Below are 20,055 nucleotides of genomic sequence, written 5' to 3' on the forward strand. Positions count from 1 at the left end.
GGGTTTGGAGGCTAAAAGGAGAGCTGCTAGACTTACCCAATTAGCATAAGATAGCAGAACTCTGCAATATGTGAGTGATCATGCATGTGAGCATGGCAGATTAGCGGGGTCTGGCAGAAAGGGTAGACCACTGATGTTTCCAATTACTTGATTTCTTGGGTCTGTCAAACGCAGAGTCCCTGAGGCAATCAAGCACCTCCTAAATGCAAATCTTCCATCTCGTTGTTCCTGCTGTTATAAAGAATAAAGTATATAATCTTGAAAACCAAATCCATGTCAATGTTAACCATATGAAAAAAAAAAACACACATAAAATGGAAACCTAGAGAGCCTCTTTAGTATGCATGTTTTCTCAGGGCAGTAAAAAGATGCAGATAAAAATCGTTTGCCTTTATGTATGATATGGTTTACATTGGTTTTGTAATGATCTAAGTGACTTGGCCCTCATACCCACATGGGGAAAACTTAAAAACTACAGGTTTTGTTAGTGTATGAAATGTAATGCATTCCTTTCCTTATTTTGCAGGGACATCAAACCTGACAACATACTACTGGATGAGCATGGTAAGTGAATATTGACTGCTTTCTCTCAGATATCCCTAATTCATGAGATCTAAGCGACATGCTCATGACACGCTTTATAAATTAGCCTCAGATGTTGGATTCCTACCTTCCTACTTTCTCTGCAAAGTCCCTCTGCCCACCTTGTGGATTTTGTAATTTCCCCTCCTGTTGCAAAAAAAATATGCTGATCTGACACTTGCGAGACCTGAAGAATAAGGAATTTAATATGAATGGAGATCACCAGGGTCATCTGATAAAAAGAAGTTAATATTTCATTAACAGCATTACTGTGAATCACCATAATCCCTTTTTAGGGACCTACCAGTGAAACAGTACCAAGCACTTATTTTCTTTTTTAGAACTTCTGAAGGGTTAAGAAATTTCATATAGCAAATTATTTTGCATGTAGGCATCTGAAATTACTTTTCTAAATTTAGGTACGGAATTTGGAATTTTGCCTCTAAGTCTGCAAAATTTTTATGACTCTACATGTAGTTCTGGCTTAAATAACATAAAAAAGACTAAACAAGATAATCAGCTTTGAACTTTCAGTACTAATTCCATGATCTCAAACAAAAAAGGTGTGGTATCAAAAAAAATCAGCTAATTTCTTTAAACTCAAATTGTACACATATACACTGTCTATGATGTATTTTGCTGAAACCTCATGCATCTTTTTCAACTATTCATAGGAAGAACATGAGAAAATACAGGTAAAAGAAGGCATTAACCTTGTATCAGAGCAGAAATACATACAGGAGAAAGACTAATTGGAAAAAGGAGATGTGTGTTTGCTACTGCGGGGAAGTCTTGTGCTTTGTTCACCTCAGAAATTTATTAAAAGCAGTTAATCTCTGAGAAAATATAAACTTGAAATGATGCCAACACTACCATTATCTTTCAAAATCCATTGCAGAGCTTCTGGGTATACAAGTTAAAGTTGATTAAAGAGGTAACAGTGCGAACAGCTGGAGTTTGTCCCTGGGAATATGGAAGCCAACAAAGCTAAATAATGTTGGAGTTCTAAACTGTCTAGAACTTCAGGAATTTAATGTGTCAGACCCATAAGTGTTCATGTTCCCTAGACACTAATATCAGCAAATAAGCATGAAATAGAAATCTCTTGTCCTTAAGTCCTGGGTGAATTAAAGATGTCAAAGGCAACATGAAATGACTATGAGTGTGTTAAATCTCTGATTGACAGCCTTTGAAGTACAGTTGCCCTTATCTCTCCTTGCCCCTCAAGGTCAATTACTGCACAAAATCAGTCTCTTGCGAGAGGTTTCCTATGGGGGCTCAAGTATTGCAGAGAAGAGAGCAGTATGCTGCAAAAGGTAGGGGGTTTGGTGATTATAAGCAGTTCAGCAACAAAATTATCCGTAGCCAGCTTGGAAATTTTGGGATGGATAGCCCCTTTTCTGCAAAGCAGCAGAATACTGCTCCCTCATAGCACACCTGCAGACACAAGTGGTGAAACAACCATGCTTCTCCAGACTTGCAGATAGACCTCGGTCATCAGAATTAATTAGCTCATGGATCCTTGGTCATAGACCTGTTATGTGGTTTGGACATGTAATTCTCTCAACTTGGGTAAGGGTCCACACACTTCAGCTCACTAAATGAGGTGACATCAGTAGGACAGGTGTCTGTACCATGCTCATCACCACAGGCTTTACATGTTTTACATAATCTGATCTATTTTGGATGTTTGCACTATACATTAGTATCTAGTTCTCTTTGGTGACTAATACCTAGGAAGTTTTGAGTAAAGATGTAGATATCTACCTTACAGATGTACGTTTTGCAAGATGGATGCTATCCTTGAAGTCCATAAAAGCTTTAATTAAGCCGCAACATAGTAACATCATTTTCAGGGAATCATCAGATTTCACTTAACAGAAAAATGTGCTGAATACATGCACCATAAATATGCTAGGCTGTAGAGGAAGCATAACAAATTCACCTAATATGAGTCCAACCAGGTGCACAGGAAGGAATTTTATTTTAGCCTGTGGCCTCTAAGATGACACAACAGTTTCCTATATGCTTGACTTTACCCCTAGGTCTTTCTTACAGTTCATTAAACAAGCTGTGCTTACACAAAGTATTATGGAATTGGATATGCACAATATTTAGGACTGAGAGTTTGTCTCAGTGAGTTAGATTTCTTTGACCTCACTGAAGAAACCTATTTTGGCTGAAGTCAAAGTCTTACACCATTCACATTGTCTTTCTTACATCTTCAAGCAGTTAAACTCACTGACTTTCACAACATATATGAAGATTATAGATTATAGATATTTCTGCTCATTAAAACTAGTTTCACTACAATTTATCTGTATTGCTTAGGGAATATAGCTCAGAAATACAAAAATATTGAAAACAGGAGATTTTTCTTAATCCATAAAAATGATCAATCTAAATTACAAAGACAAAAAAAACCCACAAAAAAGTATGCAACATGTTCAAAATCATTCTGTCAGAGAAGCCTGAATTGTCCCATAAACTTTTCAGCAAAGCCACATCTCTGCACTCCTGAGTACAGGTTCTGATGCATCAGTGGAGATAAATGTTTGATGATCATGAGAATGGGGTAATCAGCTGCTTAAAATAATGTTCAGTCACTACCAGAAGGTGACTGCCTGTTCTGGAGACATTCTCCATCCCGTAGAGGAGTCTCATCTGAGGAGAGAAAGTAGGGAAGTTTTCAGGGCTCACTCTCTGAACTGGAATCAGACCTCTCTAAAGAAATGAATGCTGTTCATAGAGCTCTCTTGTTGAGTTTCCCTCTCAGATTCTGCAGAAAACTCTTCCTCTTTCAACTAACACTAATCTCTAAATTCAGTAGTAGTGCTCTGTTCTGCTAACACGCATCTGAAACAGAATTATTCCAGTGATAGCTGAAGGGACTACTTGGTGGTTCAGGAGAGATATTATTATTGTCTTGTACAGAGAAAAGCATTATAGAATTCTCTTAATAACAGTATTCTGCTTCCTGTACTATTCCTTTCATTTTAATGGTTTAGAGCAACATAACTGAAATAGTATTTAGAACTGAAAGCTGGCAAAAGTGGTCCGTGTTGTACGTTTTTCTGAAATACCAAATAAATTAAAGATGTCTTTAAATCTTTCCATGATCTACTGGCTATGATGTCTAAGGAGACGTGGAATGCTTAAAATGCAGAAAAACAAGCAGTAGCAAACAGATTAGTACATTGCCTTTTCTTCAGAGATGATAACGCTATTTCTATAGCTACTTGGTAGCACCATTGGTTTTAACATTTATGGTTGTTCTGCAGAAATTATGAGGCTCTACTTTGGCATCTGTTTTGCATTGTGCAGAGCAACTACACCATTATCACACTCTGTTTACAGGAAATTGGCAAGGATTTCATTTCCTCTCGGACAAGTTTTCCAGGACATCTTTTCATAAGACTCAGCAAGGTCCCTGCTTGGTTTACTGAGGAAGAACTCCCTGCTGGGTCAGACCCAAGACCTCAGCCAGTATTCTGTCGCAGGCAGTGGCAAAAGGAAATGCTATTCATGGAGAGTGCCCCTTGCCACTTTTAGTCATCAAATGCTTCAGTGCTCCCTATCACTCACAATTTTTGTATTAGGATATTAGGTTATCTCTGTATATTCCCTTTGGCATCTAGATGAATCTTTGTTAATGAGTTTGTCTACTGCATCTTTGAAGCTGCTGCTGCTGTTGGCCTCTACAACTTCCTGGATCAACAAGCTGTAGAAGTTCACCATCCTTCATGAAAGAAAAGTGTTTTCTTTTATCTGTTTTGAAACATTCTTCTCTCAAAAAAACATCCTCTGCTTCTTGAATTGCAGGATTTGGTGAATAATAGCTTACAATCACAATCTTTGCAATATTCAGAAAGTCCTTCAGCGTTCTCCTGTCTCAGCTGTAGAGCCTCAGCCTTTTTAATTTCTTCTATTAAGGCACTGCTCCATTCCTTTTGCCCCTCTCTGTTGTCATAGATAGTGTTATAGATGCGCAGGCTTTCAGTTTCAGAGCAGAATAACAACCATACTGGATCAGAGACCCATCTAATTGAGTGTCTTATCTCCAAGAGCTGCCAAAAAGTGAATGACAGAGCAGGATATAACACAAGGCAGGGTTTTGTGGTACTTCCCCCAGGTACTCACCCAACTTCCAGCCTCAGACATTTCCTGAGCTGGATATGGTTTCCATGCATTTAATAAATTTCAGTAGTCTTTTCCATGGTCTTTTCTGGTGCTTTCTTGAGTAGAAGGAAGTTTTAGCATCCTTAACATCCTGTGGTAAAGCGTTCCCTAGCTTAAACACAGATTATGTGAAGACTCACTATCTGTTCATTTTGAAGGTGTTATTTGCACTGAATGCCTCCTAATTCTAGTCTTGGAACAGCTTCCTAGTGGTTTTCCATGTTAAAATCACCCCCCCCAATGTTTCATTCTTAGCCTTAACAGGACTAATTGTGTTTTACTAGTTCGGGGATTTTTTCATAGACTAGATTTTTTCATCTGTGTTAGTGATAATTTTACTCAGTAATCATTGCTCTTATGAGAAAGCAAGGCAAATTCAAACTGACATTTGTATATGCCTCTTTATATATGATTATATTGGTTTATGATCACCAAAGTTTTCCTTAAAACTCGGTTGCCTTGATCACATGAAAATCTTAGCTCTCATTTGAAAACTAACAGCAGAACTGACAAATGTAGCCAATAAGCAATCTGAGTCTTAAAAACAAAAATGGGATGAAAAAACCCATCCATAAATTCAGTATTTTGAACCCTGATGTTTACATCTGAACAACAGAACTGACAAGACCATTACTCTATAGTGATGTCTGGGAGACATAAATCTCCTCTAAAGATGTACCTGGTGTGACTGCATTAGGGCTGGTCCTTATCGTACCCACAGACAATTTTCAGGGACTGTATCTCATTTAACCCTCCAACACTGATTAAGAAGATGAGTGTTCTGAGCATAATTCATCCACCTGAAGCTATCTACACTTTGAAAATACATTCGAAACTTTTACATGTCTCCATGGCCATTATACAGCCTACCCTTTTGATATGCACAGCCTTCCTGAGCCCGTCTGTCGCAGTACAGTACGGTTTCTAGCAAATTCCTAGCAGCAGACTGCCAAGTCATGCCAAGTTCACGTGGGTACGAGCTTACGCTCTTGTACATAGTACAGATGAACCCAGAGAGATACTTTTTAAATTGTTCATAGTGTTTGACCTTCTGAGTGCAAACCAGATCTGAATTTGCTCCACAATGTTGCTGTGTCGAGATTTTCCATCAGCTGTGATGCATGCTGAGCCAGTGGCTTTAACTCCAGGCTGGTATTTCTTCTCTCTGCCCTCTCATTCACCCCTTTGGCTTCAGACTCTGAGAAATTCAATGAGGTCTGAAGTCATGTACATTTACCTCTGCTAAATGTTAGCCAGCCAGCCTCAGCCACCTTTCAGGGATTATTTTAATTGTCATTATGATTTGTTCTCATGTAGCTAAAAGTAAATAAGAGTCCAGACAAAGATAATTTGTTTTTTACCTCAGATACTGGGATTTCAGGCCATGTGGAAAAGTCAGGCATAAAAGCCACATAGCACGTCTGAAGTGCGCGCATAAAGCTTCTCAAAGGCATACACTGTGCTATAGGTATTAACTTACAGATTTTCCCTGTTAAAGCCTTAAGTGGAAGCTGACTGAAGGAACGCAATTTTTGAAACAATTTCCACTGAGAAACTTTCTGCTTGCAATGTATGTGTTGGCATATGAGAAATCTGTGCAGTCTGGGATGATTTGAAAAAGCCACGCTGCAGAGAGCCAGAGGAATGTGGCCATTTGCCTTTTTTTCCCTTCGCTCTGCCATCTTATTATCATATGGGGTCATGCAGCCACGGGGATTAAGCAGTGAGCTCTTTCCCTGTGATACTTGGATTTAGTTAGGTATTGCTGAATCTGTCATGCACTGCTCTGCTTCACAGCTCTTAAAAGCTAAACCCAAGTGGCATAGTTCAATATTGTACCTGGTACCTGAGAAGGGAGCCAGGGAGCAGGGCTCGGTTTTGGCATTTGGTTGTTCACAAAATACCCAGAAAGTGTGATCAAATACAAAGTGTGAAGCTCAGATGAGAAAAAGTCCCCATGAACTGAAATTTTGGAAACAGTGTGAAGTAGCCAGTATCCCAGAATTTTTACTGCAGCAATAGTTACCTTTCCTCTTCCTATATGCAAGAGTTGCAGTAAAAAGATGTCTTAGATGCTGATGAGAAAGACTCCTAGAGAAAATTGGGGTCTAACTGCCTCTTGAAATATTCGCACCAGGAATGAACAACTTTAAAAAAAAAAAAAAAGTCACTGGGCTTAAAAGTGTTAAAACTGTTCAGTGGTGTGTGCAGGCAAGCAAAGATCTGACTCTACATCCCTCCAGACCTCCTCCACCACTGACAGGCACGAGGGGTTCCTTCCCCACTACCCCCTGCTCTGACTCAATCCCAGACACAGCCCCCCGTGCCCCAGCTCCCACCATGCGCTGTGTGCCGTCCCTGGGGTAGCACAGCCATCCGCCTGCCCACGGGACACCCTGCGTTCCCTCCCCAGCCCATTAGCAGCCCTCTATGCACCAGGCAAAGGTTGCCTGAAGGCAGCCCATGGGCTGTGGGGTGGCCCTGTGATGGGGAAGAGCAAAGGTGGAGTTTTTCCAGCCCTGCTGCCCTGCCCATTGCTCTTGTATCGGCAGCAGGATGCAGAGGACCTGTGCAGAACCTATCTTCCCAATCCATCCCTTGCCTTGCAGGAAGGCATTTTTTAACAAAAAACATCAACCAGTGTATACAACATTTCACGTGTGATATTTTGGTTTTGTTAAATGAAAAGAAATCTAATAAAAGGGAGAGAAAACAATGCACTGCAGGAGAGGCAATTTTCATCGCAAATCAACTATTTGGATCAGTCTGAATGGATGTTATGAGATAGGTGTTTTGCAACAGGCTATCATGCTGGCACTCTAATAGGGAGCATCACTTACCATGCTGTCATTTAAATGACAGAACTTTATAGTTCTCTGTCAAAAAAAGAGAAAGTATTAGCCTGCCGAGATCCTTGCAGCTTTTCATTCTACGGCACACATGGAATTGCTCAAAACTACTGCCATGAGGTGGCTCTATGTGGTTCAATTATCTTTCTCAGGAAGCCTTCTGCCATGGTGTTTTATTATTGCAGAAATACACTGCAAACAAGCTACGGTCTGGCCACCAGGAAGGAGGAAGACCATCTTGAAATCTGATGGCAGGCTAGGCTGTGAACACTGATTCTGGTCATGGCCACCTAACACCTCCCTCCCTTTATAAACTGATTGCTTTCATCTGCTCACAGTTTTTGTCTGCTGTTTGCAGATGTCTTCCTGGGCTGGGTATCTTAGGAGGAAAGTGTCAAAACGTAAGCAGTTTTTTTTAGAAAACTGCAGAAAGCATGCAAACCGTTTTATTGAAAACTTGTGGGGTTTTCATTCGTTTGTTTTGTAACAAAAACATTGAGACACTCCTGCATCTCCCATTAGGAGAAATAGCTTTAATTTTGCAAGTGGGATGTGCCTTCTTCCTTTTTCCCTTCAAAACCAGCTCAGATCTGGACAAAGTAGGGGACTGCGAGAATTTCAGCTCACACATGTGCGACTGCAGAATTCTTAGAGGTTGGCAGATATATTTCCTGTGGCCTTTGAGCAGGATCTAGGTTACGCTGTCAGAGCAGCATAATCTTTTGTTAAGACTGCAGCTCCTCAGTCGGGCACTGTGGTAACATTCAGCATCAGTCATTTGTTACACTCTTTTCATCTTTGGCAGCAAACGTGATAACAACCAGCCTTGCTTAATAAGTGCATCATGCCTAAAGCCTGCTCCATTCTGTGGACTGAATGAGGTTGAGATCTTGATTAAAAAAAAAATAAAAATTACATGAACCTGTCACTCAAGACTCTAGTTCAACACATGATGTATTAATCCTGATCTGAGTGCAGGGCTAAGCTGCGGAAAGGAGTACCTTTCCCTGTCCTCTATCCTCCACAATGTCATTGCCAGATGTAATCACAGAAAGCAAAATATCTGCATCACTCCACAATATAAAACTAGTCCTTAACTGGAAGATGTAAAACCTAACAGCAGACTTATCAAATTAAAACTCTGCAGATACATTTTCAGGCTAGATTTACATTCAGTTTACTTGCCCACGGCAAGCCAGGATTAACAGCTATTGCTTTGCTGTGGTGGAGCAATTTAACCTATGCTTGTTGTAAACCACCCCAGGAAAAGAGTAATGACAGCAGGTTTGGGCCATCCAGCCTGATTAGTTCAGTTTAAATCAGCTGCCTGGCTGGTCAGGCAGCATGTCTGCAGGTTGACTTGTGTCGCTTATCTTTCGTCTTGCAACTGCTGTCAAATGAGTGATCATTTGGGACCTGCTGCTGTTACATACACGCTCTTCTGCTACCATGGATCTAATTTTATAGTTACTGTATGATAAAAATACCCTTTTTCTTCTTGGCTCCCTTTTTTGCCCTGAAGGGACTCAGAAAAAGCCAGGTTGATGGCAACCTGAAGTGGATGTGATAGCAGACAGGTGTCACGAGTACCTGAGAATGCGAGGGCTGGCTTTAGTTGGAGGTAGATTTCATACATAGCTTCACAAAATTCAGCACTGCTCCTACGTGTTACTGTTCTGAGAAGACAGTTATTATCCTTAACATTCATGGCAGGAGAAAGTTCAGGAATGACCAACAAAAAAGGTTTAGCACTGCAAGCAGATAGTGGAGGCAATCATACAGGAAAAGTGTTCCATCGCTTTGCTGCCAATATGATTTTTCTAGTTATGAGCAACATTTAATAGTAAGTTTCCATGAATTGTTATAAATTTCTCCAATTTAATTTCTTTCTGTTATCACGTAAATGTTAAACAAAGGAAGGAATATTTGTACGGTGTGCTATTTTAACTTCTATGTTTTATTTTGTGTAATTGCAGGACATGTTCATATCACTGACTTTAACATAGCAACCATAGTGAAAGGCTCAGAAAAAGCTTCCTCTATGGCTGGCACAAAGCCCTATATGGGTAAGTTTTCAAGACCATTTAAAAAATGCAAGAAAATACATTAATGTGGACTAATGGTATATTAAAAGGATTTTAAGTTGTAAAAGCATACAATGAATGCGACCAACTTCTTTTTTGACAGTATATATGTGTTAACAATGGAAAACATTGGAGATGGAGGGATTGGTCAGGAGCTTGGTCTCCGCTTTTAGTCAGGTTCTGTTTGGTTTTGTGAAGTAAACTCAGGAGAGTCTCAACTGTGTTTCTTCCTGCAAACCCCTACAGCTGGAGACAAGAATATATGATTATATGTGCACCACTGTGGCTATGATCTAGCAGAGAACATGTAAAGTCAATTTAAAAGTATGTAGGTACATTATTAATTGCTTTGCTATGCCGAGTTCCTCAAAAATGTGTCTATTAGAGTCCTATGTAACTAACCCCTTAGGTGCTTGCCCTATGGCTTTAGGAACATTTTATGCATATTAATGATGTATTTTAAATGCATAGATAGATTGAAGGCTGGAAGAGTAAAATACAGTTCACCTGTCTTCATGTGTCTAAGTGTTAGGCATCTTGGCTAAGCTAATATTTCAAACTTCCCCTGGAGCTGAAGGACAGAAGGCATCTCCTGAAGGTCATTTGTCCTACCAAAGTTAGACTAGCTTCCATGACTAAGAATAGGTGTTATTTGTCCTACTTGTGGCTTCCTACACATCTGCTGGTTTAATTCTGCCTGTATATGTAATTGTCATTGCCTGTGGAGATGACTAGCTTAAGACTAAACCTATTTGGGTTCTGGGAGGCTAAGAGATATGTCTATCTCCAAGAGGCTTTCCCTAGCAGACATGCTCAGAGCACTTCTAACACCCGTACACTGGGAAAATACTGGTAAACTACTGTATTTTGAAAATGTCATTCGAGGAACCAAAGGCCACTGTGTTACCCCACGTCTGCATATTACCATAGGAGTAAAAGCATTTGCCCAAGAAATAGGAATTAACTTATGATGTTTTACGCAGGATGAAGATCACATGAAGCAGACAGGCATCTGTTGGTTGCCTCTGTGAGAGGCTGTGACATTGTGCCAGAGCTGTCCCAGGCACCAGAACAGAGTTGTATTTTCAGATATGATGTGGTTTGGTCATGAACCCACTACCACTCTCCCAAATAATTCCCAGAGAGTTTGCAGGGGCTGGAGTCTATTTCCCCTGAGCAGCCTGGGCATAGCTGTCCCGTTTGGGCAGTTAATAGGATGCAACGACGTGTGTGTGGCCGCACTGTGCCACTTGGGCTTGTGACCAGTGCACCGACCTGGTGCTGGTTAGCCTACTCCTATAAATGTACTCAAAACAGACCAAGAAACATTTTACATAGGCCTGACTCAAGCATTTAAGTTATGCAGAGGAATGAGGTTTTAGATGAAAACTTTCTCAGCAATTTGTATTGATTCACTTTAGCCGAGTGTCTAGTTCAGTGTCTCTACGTAGATGAGATGGCCGAGGCTGCACAGGCATGGGATATAGACCGTTAGGAGATCAAGTCTGGGTACGGAGCTTCCTGGGTACCTGGGTGTTCAATGTTGCAGCACAGGCTCCCTGTTCAGTGTGGTGAAAGAGAGGGGAAGGGATGTTGCAACCTCACTTACACCAACAGCTTTAGTTTAAAAATAACTTGCTTGATCGCTTTTGCCAATATGTGGTGGCTTTATTTATGAGGGGAAAAAAAAAAAATCTCAGGAAAGAAAGCATTTTATCTCTACAGATACTTTGACCTTCCCCTCAGCACACACAGACAAATAGCTGTACAACTGACATGTGACACTAACTACAATCACAGAACTGCCCTTACATACATGGTGACTGATATGTTAAAAAGTTCCAACATTTTTGATATGATACTTTTGCATTTCTGTGAAAAGCTTATTTCTCAGATCTCACACGTTCTGCTTAAATGGCTGCCTACAATCTTCTAGTAGCCATTGGCATTAGATGTGCAAATTCTTATTACACAGATTTTTCGAAAGTACCCTTGAAGAACAGCCATTTCGCAGGAGCTCAAACAAGTGCAGAATAGACATTTTCCATATTTAATTGTGATGATGACAACAGACATAACAACAGAGTCTTTTCTGAGATTTAATTTGGTAGTCAATTAAATGACTGTTTTGATGGCCTTATATTTTAAATCTTGAAGTAGTTGGACGGTTTTACATTAGAAAGCATAATTATTATGAAAGCAGAAAAAAGCTGAGTACTTGCTTAGGGGTCAGTTAGAATTTTAGCATCTGTCTGTCATAGCCTGAATGTGTCTAATGAAGAGATTGTCTGTCAGCTAATGATCAGAAGCAGATTAGTTAAAACAGCTGTACAAAAATGTATGCAACTATTCTTCAAATATTTTACTGAGAGTTAACAGGAAACATAGAGTCCTTTGGAGCATCTTTCAGACCACCTGCACACATCGGTGGACCAACACCTTCTTAGTTCATTAGTGATCTCTGTTGGTAGGCTTTTCTCACAAGAAAAAACCCCTAGCTTTTAACAACAGAAAGCACAAAAATCTTAGTAATTGCGAAGTACAGTGATTTGATATTTTAAGGTTAAAATTATGAAAAATGGCTTAACATCATGGCAAATCATTTCTCTGACCTTAGTCTGGAGTGCCATAGACATTTGAGCCTCTTTGCCTTCCCAAGGAGCTAAATGAGCTCCTGGAGGGTTCCTGTGAGTCCAAGCTGGCCCAAGGAAAGAGGTAAACTATAGACATGGAGGAGGGGGAAGATGGGGACAGGATTTTACCTTTGCACACTAATGTACTATTGTCTTGGTTCACCTCAGCTCAAGGAGGTGTTCTGCCCCTGAGCCCTCCTCCCCACACATCAGGTCTTCCCCATATCCAGCAATCTCACAACAAGAAGAAACAGTACAAGAAAAATTCTCTCTTTCCCTTTATGAAGACACTACGGCACCATCCACCAGCTTACTTTCTCTCCAGTGTGCCTTCCTGACCTCTTGGAAATGCAAAAATGCTGCAAAAGCCACAAGCGCAGTCTTCGCTACACAGAAGGAGTCAGAAGAGTCATCCCTGAATTTATTTGGAGCTGTAAGAAAGCAGGAAATCTTTTAGAGCTGTAAAAATCCTCTTTCAGGCGAAAAGTGATGGGTGAGGATTCTCTGTGGCACAGCTTGAGTATCAAAGCTTCAGCAAACCTCAAATATTAGGAGTCTGACAGATACGGCCAGACACTCATTGGTGCTGCTTTGTCCTCCAAGTGCATTGATTTCACTTCCTTTCTTCTTTTAGTTTACACCTTTAATTTTGTAAACAATCTTAGCTTTAGCAAAATGCTACAAAGGCTTTCTAGTCTCAGTGCTCAAATTAAGAAAGTTTTGGGTTCGCTCCTGATAGTTATTTAAGTCTGTATGATTTCTGTCTTTAAGGCTGTATCAAAGACTTTCCATGTGGCTTCACCTAAGCCATTTAGACAATGAGAGAAACAGAAAAAAAGAATTGGGGAGGCTGGCTTTATGTTTGGTACTAAGCCTTCATTACCAGGAATTTAAACCGCACTTCAACCTCGGTGTAACAAGACAAAATCACCTTCAAGCAAGGTTCTTGCTGAGCACCAGAACCAAGGAAACTTAGTGGTTCCTGTAAGACATGCCTTACGCTATGCTGGTTTTCACAATGATGAAGGTATGAGATGTGATGGAAGCTTTTTCCCCTCCTTGGAGATTTATAAAGGCTTACTCCCATGTGGATCCTGTTACGTTTAATCAGATATGAGGGCACTTTCCAGCCTTTCCCTTAGTAGAGGTACTTATAAGATTTCTCACTTCTTCCTATGGCCAATTTCAGTAAATAAACAGAAAAATGTTATCTCTAAGGCTCCCGTTCCTATTTGAAATCTGATTGAAACAGGCTGAGAAATTGCTAGGGAGAGATTTGCTCACATGCAGCATGACTGCATAAAACTGGTATCCAGGAAAAAACACAGTGAATTGATATTGTGTTCTAAAAATGCACTAGCTGTTCTGATTAAGATACCTATCTTGTGATGCTAAGCATGGTGCGAATCAGCTCCTGCAGACTTTGCTTAATCCCACTTCACATTAGCCTTTTTGCCCCTAAGTCTTTCTCAGCCTGAATTTTTCCCTGCCTATTTCCCTACTTATTAAACGGTTACACAGAATGAAATGTATCTGAACGTGAATGTTGCTCCAGAAACTCTGGTAATTTCTCTGCGTTCTCCTTTCCCAGCTGATTCATTCAGACAAGTGCAATGCCTGCCACACGCAGGAGCAAAACCAGGGAAAACGATGAATCTGAAAGGAATGAGGCCAATAGCCTGGCGAGACAAGCTACTTCCAGCTGCTTCTGCAGTTTTATTTCTCAAAGCCAATGACCTGAAATGCTGGAGTGAAATCAGCTTTTTAGTGTTCAGGGGTCTTCAGAGTTTCTGTCTTGTACTGCTCAGGCAGCTGCAGCTGTGAAATACAATGTGTGCCTTAAACTGGTTTAGGAAACTTGAGTGTGTCACCCGTGCCTGATTTTATCATTGCAAATTTACCGCTCAAACCTTCTACAGCACCTGTGATTGAGGGTTTTGTCAAAGGCTTTATTGTACAAGCAGCCCTTTGAAAGCTCATAGGTTTTTAGGCTGTCGTCCTACACTGGCAAGCGATGCAAAACGTCCTTTGAGACCTAGCTGACTTCTGGCGGCATGCCTTGCTGCCAGCAAACGAACACAAGCACTTGTGGGGGAGCCCCCTCCAGTCTCCTCTGGGATGTGGACCAGGAAAGCCAGGGCAGGGCACGGTCCCTGGCCGCAGCCTGTGCCTGGGATATTCGGCTGTGGCTCGCTCTTTCTGCAGAAGGCCATTCATTAGGCCTCTTGTGTTTAAAGAAAGTCTGTATTTGCCTGGCTGGAAGCACCTGTGTAAGTGTTTGCCATTTTCAACACTGTTCCATCTTTAAGAGCGAAAACAATATTGGTTTTCTATCGGTCCCTCATACAGGCAGCAAGAAATATACTTGTGTCTCAGAGAATGTGCTCTGAGCTGGGGACCCATTTGCAGTAATGGCTCTCTCCCCTACAACAGGTTGGTCAGCTACAAAACAAAATGTTAAATACTAAAATATGTGTAGAAAACATTACAGATTTCATCTTTTTTTTTAAATTCCTCACTCCTGCATAATTTAGATGTGTTTGGATCTTACAGTGCATGCTTTTTATTCACTGAAATATTTCCTTTTTGAATGATGGAATTTCCATACATCTGTATATTATTTGTGAGTGTTGCAAAAACTTTCCATTCACAGGTTATAAATTTTGGGGGTTGGGGTTTGTTTGGGGTTTAGGTTTTTTTTCTGTTTCCGGTGGTAGGAGAGTTAGGGAGGTTAGGCGGAGGCTTTACGGTTTTCTTCAGCAGAGGCTGAAGTTATCCGAATAATGCACTGCGACTTTACTTCAAATCAAACCAATAAAATACATTTTACAATATAAATACACCTGAAAAAAATCCAGGGCCAATAAAATCAGCAGTAAATTATGTGAAAAGTCGCAGCTATCCCTTCCCATCCTACAGGCTTGTTATCTCAGATTTTCACAGCTGCTTTCATAGGTTGCTGTCACAGTGAAGAATGGCTGTATGCCTGAGATTACCAGAGGAGTCTGGATTTACAGAGGTCCACTGAACTTCTAAAATGTATGAGTCACCCATATTTATTAATTAATACCATGTGGGAGTACTATTGGAGTCAGAGGAAAGCTAGTGGATGTCCCAGTATTAACCTTACAGGTAAAGTAAAAATATCCTGTAGAGCTAAATTTGTTCCTGAGGTAGTTACAATATAACAGGCATAAATTTGGAGTTGGGTTTTCAAAGGTGTTCAACCTTCTTCTTCCCTGACTCATAATAAACAGTGCTCTGAAATTAAATACTGCTTTGCAGCTCGTTGCTTTTTGAGTGCAGTTAAGGCAGTGTTTAGGCTTTTAAAAATCCCACCCTTTTCCTCCCGAGGGTTTGACTGCCTACCTACGCAGTTTCACTGGCAATGTCTCCACCTGCCCTGTTGATCCCAGCGAAATATCATGATGCCAGCATGAGCCGGGAGGCTTCTGTTAGTTCTGATAAGCACGAACCGAGCGGATGTATGAGGCTTTGAGGTGCTGAAATAAATACTCGCCGTACCGACGGGGTTTTCAGCTTGTGCAAGGAGCACTGTGACTGAGGGAATTCAGCACTGAGCTGCGAGTGGGTATGCATGTTTCGTCTCTGCTCTGACACTAACAAGTAGGCACACAAACAGCTGAAAAACCTCAGGAGATCAGGAAGGAAGTTACTGTCTCCAGCTGCTTTTCACCTCTCAGTGCTCTCCAACCTCCTTCTACTCTTTGAGATCTTCCAGCAAAACTGCTAATACAATCATTTCTTTGACTATTTCAGTCAAAAAACCCCACACTGAGTTCAAGTGGTAGGGCCTGATCCGATGCAGAGCTCTGCCGGCAGATCTGAGGGGGAAGAGACCTCCAGCGGAGGTGGCAAACAGGGCAACGAGCGGGGACATCCAGCAGCCCAGCGGGGCATTTCTGCCCCCCCGGGTAACTCCTGTTCTTTGCTCAAACCATGCAGGCTCCTCAGGTTTTTGCGTGCATAAACTGATGCAAAGACATTTGCTAACCTGGTAGGAGCTTGTAAGGCAGGAGTACGTAATAGTCCTTCTGACGTGTCAGGTACGCAGTCTGTCCTGTGAATCCCGTTACCCAGACCTGTTAATTTCAGTATCGGGGCAGAACGGCTGCTGTCCATACACCGGGCCAATCTTCCAAAAACCTAACAGATATTTTTGGACACAATCCCTTCAACAAGTTGCTAGAAAAACTGACACTGCAACCTCTGTGAGCTTTTGGATGGAGTAAGGAACGTACTTCAGCATAATTTTATATTCAGTAGTAGGAGACTGTGACACATTCATTGCTGCTGGTCTTTCTTTCAATGGGGCTAGCAACCTGAGGTTCTTCTCTGAGGTTGATTCAGATGTTCAACCAGAAAGGGCTTCCTTGTGCAAATGCAACGGCAAGAGCTGTGTTCTGTTCAGCGGCTGAGTAATGCAGAGGGTTTTATGGGGACAGGGCTCTGACTAAGGGCAGGGGAGGTTGAATAGCCATATGGGAAGCTAATAAGGCATTCTAAATGCAGCATCTGTATTCAGGTAGTGGTATCTAAAATATTTACTTTGATTGAATAATTGCATTAAATATGAGTATTAGAACTATTGAGGTGTATTATGTGAAAAATGGTACAAAATCAATTATACTGCTGTAACAAGTCTAGATCTCACACTAGAAAATTGCCGGCCCAGCATGGTCAGGCTTTATGCAGATTTTGCCTTATACAATACAAGTTAGCAGTTGGCTAGTCTAATGCTCTGATTCAGAAAGCTGTCCGTTATAATTTAGACCGTTTTAGCACATGAGAAAGTAAATGCTAGGAGGTAAATTGATAGTTTACCAAGTCCACATTTACATTCAGGGAAAGGGAAGTTGTTTTCTTTCATTTGCTCTTAAAACAGCTTCTCCTCTAAATAGAAGATCACTTGTCATCACTGTAGTTTGATTTCTGTTTTCTAGTTAAGCCGTGACCTAGAAGAATTACTGACCTCTGAATTTACTTTTCAGAGAACAGTGAAAATTAATATTTTCTCATCACAGTGCTGAGAAAGCAGTTAATATTTCACTGAACCATCTCAGTCCAAGGTTCTTGGAATATTACTTCAAAAATCAAGTTCATTTTTTATTTACCTTAATCTGTCATCCATTAAGCCTGATTCACAAGATGAAACTATGAATGTGTCAAGAAGTCATTCACACATTTAAAATCTGAAAAATCTAAACATTCAACTGCTTATTCTGTGCTAGTCAACCAAAACACTGCTTATACTGTGTGCACTGTATATATATGTGTATATATCCATTTTTTTATATATATATATATATATGATTTTGGTTTGTTTTTTTATTTTTTTCAAGATCAGGGACTAAGATGACGAAGGAGAATTGTACCTGACAGTGTGGTATCACGTTGAACCTTGGTCAATGACACTGAAATCTATTTTCCTATCTATGAAATCTCAAGCATTACAGTAAAAGCCGTGCCACTGAGGTGTGTTTTGCTACACGCCTGGCAGAGTGTATTGCTCTGCAGCACCTGCCGTACACCACAAACCTCTGATTCCCCTTACTGACATGCAAGGTCTCTGCTGAGATCCAAATAGACTACAGAGAGCTCTAGCTAGCCAACTGGATGATTCATGCCAGGGTTCTCATTCCCATGATATGTTTTGGACATGTCCATCTGAACCTGATAATCCAAAAAAATTTAGGCGAAACCAGTATGGCTTTATTTTTTATTTTATTTTCAGTTTGTTATATTAATAGTGCTGGCACAGGGCATTTTGTAGTAATTAATGACCAGCTCTCGTTGGCAACATTTAGCTATGCATGGACAATCAGCTCCTTGCAGCTAGTCGATCTTGCCAGACTCACTTGCAAGTTATTACTTAAATATACTGATTTGTTAATAAGTAGTAAAGGCCACTTGAAGAAGGGTCTAATGCATTCATCTCACTGCACTTTCCCTCTCACCAATTTTTCAAAGTTTCAAAGCAGCCTATGGAAGTCAGGGAAGCTTCAAAGTAAGTAATAGCTCAGTAGGCTTCTAATCAGCACTCGGTAGTCTCCTGGGTAGTGGTAGGTAAGTACACCAGGCACTCTTTGATTAGCTTCTTGCTAAGGAAGTGAAACTTAAATCAGTTCATCAGAAAAGAAATGCCGCGTTGTGTTATTTCGGATTCATATCAGAGCCACTCCAAGTTCTTCATTTTATGATTTAGTCTGATGAATTATCTTTATGATTAAACCAGTATGCTTCATCAAAAATAGTAACAGCTATTCTTTGTGCCAACCATTCCGAGTGATAGACCTCAAATTGACTATTTTATCATGGACAGCCCTTTCATAGTCACCATTGGACACCCAATTAAAATGGCCTGAATTTCTGAGACCTGGAACACTTATAGTGTAAGTATGGAGTTAAGTGAGACCTATGAATACTCAGCAGATTTTTAGAAACCCTACTTAGAAGCATTTTATCATATGTACAAAATGCTCTTTGACAATAGGAAAAAATAATGAAAATTGGTTTCAGTGTTATTTGCACTTACATTGATATTCCCTTTTATTTCAAGGTCAAAAATAATATTGTTAAATACTGATAATCTTCCACAAGTAGCGTACAGCATTACCAACCAGTTAAGTAAAATTTCAGGTTTTGTACTTTATTTTTTTCTTACAGGTCTTTAGGGCAATATGCATACAATATGAGATGCATCCTCTGCATCACTTACAAGGTAGATCATCTGACTGATTTGACAATTGCAGTGGGTAGTTATACATATGAACTGATTTGTTAGAAATTACTCTCTATTTCACAAAATTATATGCAGCTCCAAGTGTGACTAAACCCACAGAACAGGAGTATGGATAGCCCAGGAAGCCACTGCTTCTGAGATGGATGCAGACCCACTAGATCTTCTTTCATGTTCACATTTTATTAGCTATTCTCCAGTATGGTTTTATTTTAAAGCGAAATAACCATTTATTTACTTCCTTGGAATCTTCCTCTTTGTACAGAGACAGTCTGCAATTATATGATATTACTAGAAAGATACAGTGCAAAAGCATAAAAAGACAGAGCTCTGAAAAGGATTTATTTTATTAGTTGGAAAAAAAATATTAACTGGAAACACATATTAGGGACAGCCAAGGAATGTACTGAAGTACACTTAATGCAGTGCAAAGGTGGGTTCATTTTATGTCAGTTTTCAAGGAAGCCAAGTAGATAAACAGTGAAAGCATGTAAGTATATTATTAGGGAAAATATAGATGTAGAAAAGAAGAAAAACAATCAGAGGATTTTTAGCTTGGTGAGTTTCTGAAATATATGCATTTACTCATTATCGTACAAGCCACAGAAACATTTCTGATTTTATTGCATGTCTTGATAAAATTAGCACAGATGTCCCAGCTGGGAATGGCATTAGTTTTGAAATGCTCTGTCTTTGTAGTTACCAAAGCCTTGCATGAAAGTTGGCGGATCATGCTTCTGCCACATGTGAAGAGTAATTCCCCAGGTGAAAGACTGCATTGCTTCTGAGATCCAGGCTTTCAAAAGTCCCCAGTACTTTGGGTGACAGGTTTTCCGGTGTCTGAGCAGAGGTGAAGAGCCCCTGTGGTTTATGGTGACTGTGGAGAGGAAGAGGCTGTAAAGGTCCCATTGAGACTTCTGATCCCTTCATCACCCCACTCAGATGGGCTGAGTGAGAAGGTGGTTGCT

The 20,055-nt window shown here is 40.4% G+C and overlaps 1 protein-coding gene across 1 annotated transcript in view; it reads left to right on the plus strand.

Moving 5' to 3' along the window:
• The window catches only part of STK32B (serine/threonine kinase 32B), a 173,085-nt gene that overhangs the window by 116,636 nt on the left and 36,394 nt on the right, over positions 1–20,055 (plus strand). The window contains exons 5-6 of the mRNA XM_075752511.1: positions 527–564; positions 9,587–9,676. Coding sequence (XP_075608626.1) covers positions 527–564; positions 9,587–9,676 — 128 coding nt within the window. The remainder of the gene's footprint in view (positions 1–526; positions 565–9,586; positions 9,677–20,055) is intronic.

Source organism: Balearica regulorum, chromosome 4 (assembly GCF_011004875.1).
Source record: "Balearica regulorum gibbericeps isolate bBalReg1 chromosome 4, bBalReg1.pri, whole genome shotgun sequence".
Classification (NCBI taxonomy): Eukaryota; Metazoa; Chordata; class Aves; order Gruiformes; family Gruidae; genus Balearica; species Balearica regulorum.